General features: G+C 36.2%; 1 protein-coding gene across 1 annotated transcript; it reads right to left on the minus strand.

Moving 5' to 3' along the window:
- Nucleotides 1-2098: 2098 nt before the first annotated feature.
- Nucleotides 2099-3517, minus strand: LOC21384315 (zeatin O-glucosyltransferase). The gene has a single exon (XM_024176030.1). The coding sequence runs from the start codon at nucleotides 3515-3517 to the stop codon at nucleotides 2099-2101; it is 1419 nt and encodes a 472-aa protein (XP_024031798.1).
- Between the last annotated feature and the right edge of the window lie 1083 nt (nucleotides 3518-4600).

Here is a 4600-nt window from a genome sequence, read left to right on the forward strand (position 1 = left end):
AAATAGAAAGGGTTAGAGACGTTTGATTTATGTATTTAGAATTATCATTTAGATTTATTTTTATTTTATGTGTATTTTTTGAGAAAAAATATTGTAAAAAATTATAAATTATAATTCAGAATCAGAAACGAATATATAAAATAAACGTCCCCTTAGAACTATGAGTTTGTGTCAGACAAAACGGCCCGCCCAAGGCTTGTTATTATTAGTTTGGATCTGTTATGTCCCTGGCTCTGTTCATTTCGCTGATTCGAGTTTATAATTTGAGTTTTGCTACAGTAAAAAATTCTCAGAAATAGTCACATCTAACTTTTTTGTTACAGTAAAAAGCTCTCACACAACATCATATCTCAACTCGAATTGAAAACTCGAATTAGCAAACTAAACTGGTAAGTTTAGAGCCAAGTTCAGTTTACCCTCTCTTCTTTTAAGATAGGACTGTCTTAATTCAAACATCATTTTTTAAAGATTTTTTAAAAAAAAAATATCTTATAAAATTTTGGGTTAGATTTTACCGACTCAGAATTTTTTGGATTTAGAATTAGGCTGTGGTGATTTTCTCTCGTTTAAGACCAGGTCGGGCAGGTCTAAAATTTTCCTTAAGAGCTGTCGGGTTTGAGTCGTGCCGGACGGTTCAAACTTACATCTCTACATAGCCCCTTTTAGCTCTGAATCCGGGTTAAAAATTAGGAGAGCAAAGAAGAAGGCTTCTTCAAACCAAATTTTGAGGTAGTCTTTTTTAGGATTTTTATTTTTTATTTTTTAGATTTTAGGATTTTGTTTCAAAGGAGAAAATATTTTGAAAATCAAGAACATAGGAGACTAAGGCTCCGTTCATTTCACCGATTTGAGTTTAGAATTTGAGTTTTACTACAGTAAAAAGTTCTCAGAAACAGTCACATCTAACTTTTTTGTTACAGTAAAAAGCCCTCACATAAAATCACATCTCAATTCAAATTTAAAACTCAAATCAGTGAATTAAACAGGCCCTAAAAATTATAGAGTCAAGCTTAGAAAATTGTGACACATCTGCATGAGTTTTTTTTTTCTTTTTAATTTTTATGTCTTTATATTTTTGTGAATTGAGATGTTGGATTCCTTAGTTTATTTTATTATGTTTTAATTTTTTTTTTTGTTAAGTTATGAGATTACCTATTCTATTTTAGCTTAATTTTATTTATTTTTATTTCAAATATTTATCGCTAAGAGTTTATTGCGTTATGTTGAGTGTTTATTATTGTTCTTAATGCTTTTAATTGTCTGATTAGTAATTAAATTGATTAGGAGACCTAGAATGAGACCGTGACGTAACTTATATAGGAGTAGAATAGCATCGTAGGTTTCATTGGGCATAGGGATATATATGGCAATGTGTGGACTTTTAGGGAACCAATGATCTTAATGAATTATGATATATTAAAATTTGCATCGAGATATGCAGTTCATTGTATTGGGGTATTTTTTATGTATCTCGGGAGAGAGTATTGAATAGGGTTACGTACTCATCTTTCAAACATTACGATAGGCGATTTTAGTAAGAATAATGAATTAAATTAGATTAATTTTGGTGAAATTAAATCAATTGTCTTAGTCTTTATACACCGAGTTTTATTGATTTGAGTTTTCATTTATATTTTATTTTATTGTTTTTCTATTTTATTTAGGTTGTTCAATATGTATTTAATTGAAATTAATGGAATTGTGTCGTGAGAACGTACTCTATATTCACTACTTTATTATTTGTCCACGATTCCGTACACTTGAGGATATATTTGGCAACAACGTACCAGTTGGGTTTGATTTTAAGAAATGTTTCCTATTACCTTGATCTTCTCTCCTCAATTTATTAGCAAGAAGTTAGGTTGGAAACTAGCACTAGAGATCATATCTTTTGTCAGGCCCTCACTTTTAAATTTATTAAAAAAAAAAAAATTGCAAAACTAGTAGGAAGATTAAAACTAGTACAGATCTAGAAGATTACCATTTGAATGTGAAATTTACTCTTAAGTAGGTAACATTCCCATGTGATATGCATATATTTCCTTATTAGTATCCAAATGTGGTATGCATGGAGATCTGATCCCAGCGACTTCAATATCTATCTGGTGATATGAGCGACAAAAGAATCGAACTCCTTGTGAGAGTCTCCACCTTCCGCCAAAGAATCCCGCAACGCAGCACCGAGCTCCGCCGCCTTCTTCCTCATCGCATTGCCTTCCGTAGATGCCATCAACTTCCTCACACCATCAGCAATCGTAGACGCCGTTGCCAGCTCAAAACGGCGGCTCCAGTCCCTCACAGCAGTCCCAACTTTGAGAACTTGAGTTATTAAACTTGTGTTCCTCGGCTGGTCTGAGTGCATGGGCCAAGCTCCGATCGGCACTCCCATGGCGATGCTCTCGATGCAAGAGTTCCATCCACAGTGGCTCAAGAACCCACCTGTTGATGGGTGCCCCAAAATCTCCAATTGGGGCGCCAAGTCTCTCATCACAATCCCCACATCTTTCGCTCTCTCCTCAAACCCTTTCGGAAGCTCAACCTTTCTCGTCGCCTTTTCTGCATCCCTTAGTACCCAAATGAACTTTTGCCCGCTTTGTTCCAACCCCAAAGCCAATTCTCCGATTTGTTCGTCGGTGAATGTCGTCGTCGTCCCAAACGACACGTAAATCACCGACCGCGGCGCCTGCTTGTCGAGCCACTCCAGGCACATGTGTCGGCCGTTCGACACTTTCTTCTCCGATAGCGTCACCATATTGAGTGGCCCAATTGCCCAATGCTTCTTGTTTGGAAGAATCCTAGCCATTAGATTCACATAAGGCCTTTCAATCGCCATGCTGGTGTTGTAGAGGTTCCCGGAGCTCAATTTAACGAATGTACATTCACGAAAGCTCAACTCCATGATTTCTGGTGGCACACATCCTTCCATGGACGGGACATCTTCAGGGATTATTAGATCTGCAATATCTAGCTGATCTAGCTCTGATTTTTCGTCTCTGTCGCGAGAATGAAGTAGGGAGATTGCGAAGGCCGAGACGCCTTGCAAAGCGTAGGACTCCACGTTTGGTATTGGACCAATACCGTGGACCAGCGACGACGTTAGGAAGTCATGGACGACAACAACTCTCCTGAATTCGGACGAAAGTTGTCGAAGAAGGGCTGCCACGGGCTCGCCGAGATGACGAGTAGCGTGAAAGGTGGGAATCAGATGAATGGGAAAGTTATGGGCAGAAGTGGGGCTTGGGGGGGTGGTGATGCAAGGCGGGACGACAAAGTCATGGAAATGTATCATTTTTTCATTGGTGGTGTTGATACCGCCGTGGATTCGGAGCTTGCCTTGGTTGTTTTCGGTGGCGGCGCCGACGAAGTGGACCGGGATTGCACGGGCGGTGATGAGGTGGGAGAGGCTGATGAACTGGTGTAGATGACCTTGCCACGGCAGGGGCACCATGACCACCACCACTTTTGATGGATTTATGACACCATTTGGGGCAATTTGGTTTTGAATGTGGCTTGGCATTGTGAAGCTAGTGAAATTCGTTGGTATGTTAAGGCTAGAATGGTTTCTCTTGGACAGATGATGTATTGCATGACCGTTTCCTTTATGTAAGGAAAGAATTAGGCCATAGATTATTCCTCATTTCTTTTTCTCTTTATTGTTTTTATTATTATTATTATTATTATTATTATTATGAGTGAAATTCGTTGGTATGTTAAGGCTAGAATGGTTTCTCTTGGACAGATGATGTATTGCATGACCGTTTCCTTTATGTAAGGAAAGAATTAGGCCATAGATTATTCCTCATTTCTTTTTCTCTTTATTGTTTTTATTATTATTATTATTATTATTATTATTATGCTTTATTTTTTATTTTTTATTATTATTGTTTTCGGTTTTCGGAAGACTACACGCATTTCTATATGCCATTAATATTTAAATTAGCCCATACGTGCTGCTAGCTAGTACATATAATCTGTCTATGTTTTTGTTCGTATCTTCCTAATTTTGAGAGCCGATCCTCAATTATAGTTTTTACTTTTAAGTTAATATGTGATTTTGATCTCGTTCATTTTACTGATTTAAGTTTTCAATTTTAAATTTTACATTAAAAGTTTTTAAAAAAATATTAAATTTAACTTTTTCTGTTACAGTTAAAAACTCTCAGAAAATATCACATCCCAACTCGAATTAAAAACTCAAATCCGAACGAAACCTTTATGTAAGAGTTTTTTACTGTAATAAAAAAGTTAGATATGACTGTTTATAAAAATTTTTACTATATCAAAACTCGAATCGGTGAAATGAACGAGATCTAATCTTTAGAAATATAATAATTTTAATCTGTCTAAGCTCGATCCCTGTAATGCGCTCCGCATGCGGCCACAACTGAGACACGATTCTCGATCCCGTTTCACTTCCCTCCTTTATTCTCCATTTTCAAAGCCTTAATAGCATATTCACATATATTTCTTCTGCATAAGTTTACTGATCATAGAGAAGAAGTATAATAAACAATAATTATCAGAAATAGAATATTTTTAAATGATTTTCAAGTAAAATGAATATTTTTAAATAGGAGTGTTAAGTACAGACTCTATTTTA

Source organism: Morus notabilis, unplaced genomic scaffold, assembly GCF_000414095.1.
Source record: "Morus notabilis unplaced genomic scaffold, ASM41409v2 Scaffold9176, whole genome shotgun sequence".
Taxonomy (NCBI): Eukaryota; Viridiplantae; Streptophyta; class Magnoliopsida; order Rosales; family Moraceae; genus Morus; species Morus notabilis.

Excerpts from the sequence above, each read along its gene's own strand:
- LOC21384315 (XM_024176030.1), bottom strand. The coding sequence starts at position 3,517 with ATGCCAAGCCACATTCAAAACCAAATTGCCCCAAATGGTGTCATAAAT.